Genomic DNA, 1630 nt, shown 5'->3' with positions numbered 1-1630 from the left:
GAACGGTTTGCCCACTCTGTGAGGCTTTTCCTTATGATTTATTTGTTTCCATGCTTGGCACCAATTTTTCCACTCGGCTATAATCACAACCTGTCTTTGATTTATCCCGATGACTTGCGGGTCGTCGATCGACCATTGACGAATTCAACAAAGTTCATACCTTTTCCTGGGTTTAAGGTCGCTGATCGACCATCGGTGGAGACTGGGGTTTAATGTCATCGCTCGACAATTTGATGAAGACTGGGGCATAAGGTTGCCGCTCGACCGTTGATGAGGATAGGGGTTTAATGTCACCGTTCGACGGTTCGCTGAAGACAGGGGTTTAACGTCACCGCTCGATGGTTCGGTGAAGGTAGGGGTTTAACGTCTCTGCTCGACGGTTTGGTGAGGACATGGGTTTAACGTCGTCGTTCAACGATTCGGTGAAGATAGTGGTTTAACGTCGCCGCTCGACGATTCAGTGAATACAGGGGTTTAACGTTGACGCTCGACGGTTCGGTGAAGATAGGGTGTAACATCGCCGCTCGACGGTTTGGTGAAGACAGGAGTTTAACGTCACCGCTCGACGATTTGACGAAGATTTGGGTTTAAGGTGGCCGCTCGACCGTCGGTGGAGACTGGGGTTTAACGTCGCCGCTCAATGATTTGACGAAGACTCGGGTTTAAGGTCACCGCTCGACCGTCGGTGGAGACCGGGGTTTAACATTGCCGCTCGACGATTTGACGAAGACTCGGGTTTAAGGTTGTCGTTCGACCGTTGATAGAGACCGGGGTTTAATGTCGCTGCTTGACGATTTGATGAAAACTCAAGTTTAAGGTCGCCGCTTGACCGTCGGTCGAGACTGAGGTTTAACGTCGCCGCTCGATGATTTGACGAAGACTTGAGTTTAAGGTCATCGCTCGACCGTTTAGCATGCCGTTCAGCACAGAGCTTGGAAGCTTAATCTTTTATTTCCTGTCCTGCATTGAAGGAACACAGGGATATAAAGGTACATTGATCACATCAGCGCACCTCTCATCCGGCTCGGTAGGGCTGGAGATGGTTTGCGCTCCACAGTCGTTCTAGTCACCGCCCGCCCTCGTCCTCTAAGTAATAGGCGCCTGAACGGAGCTTCTCCATGACTCTGAAGGGTCCAACCCACGGGGCTTCTAGCTTGGTGACGTCACCGACCGACTTTACATTCTTCCACACCAAGTCACCGACCTGAAATAGTCTTGGGATCACCCTTCGGTTGTAGCTCTGCCTCATTCTTTGTTGGTATGCCATCAGCCGGATGGCCGCTTTAGCGCGCGCTTCATCCGCCAAGTCCATCTCCAGAAGCCTCCGTACGACGTTGTCTTCGTTGTGGTGCTGTATCCAATCAGATTCAACCCCGACTTCGACGGGGACGATCGCTTCGCCACTATATACCATGTGGAAGGGTGTTGCCTCAGTCCCTTCCTTGGGAGTTGTGTGGATCACCCATAACACGTTGGGGAGTTCGTCTACCCATCTCCCTCCGACATGGTCGAGCCGAACGCGTAGGATCCGAAGTATTTCTCGGTTGGTGACCTCTGCCTACCTATTGCTCTGAGGATAGGCTATCGAAGTGAAGGTTTGCTGAATGTCGTACCCTTCGCACCACTCCTT

General features: G+C 51.7%; 1 protein-coding gene across 1 annotated transcript; it reads right to left on the bottom strand.

The window, feature by feature from the left end:
- Positions 1-1066: 1066 nt before the first annotated feature.
- LOC122050832 lies at positions 1067-1414 on the bottom strand. The gene has a single exon (XM_042611705.1). The coding sequence runs from the start codon at positions 1412-1414 to the stop codon at positions 1067-1069; it is 348 nt and encodes a 115-aa protein (XP_042467639.1).
- Positions 1415-1630: the final 216 nt, after the last annotated feature.

Source organism: Zingiber officinale, chromosome 3A, assembly GCF_018446385.1.
Source record: "Zingiber officinale cultivar Zhangliang chromosome 3A, Zo_v1.1, whole genome shotgun sequence".
In the NCBI taxonomy this organism is placed as follows: Eukaryota; Viridiplantae; Streptophyta; class Magnoliopsida; order Zingiberales; family Zingiberaceae; genus Zingiber; species Zingiber officinale.
Note: the sequence above shows the minus strand (reverse complement) of the source record. Positions and strands in the feature narration are given on the sequence as shown.

Bases quoted from the DNA above. Each gene is read 5' to 3' on its own strand.
- LOC122050832 (XM_042611705.1), bottom strand. From the start codon at position 1,414: ATGGTATATAGTGGCGAAGCGATCGTCCCCGTCGAAGTCGGGGTTGAA.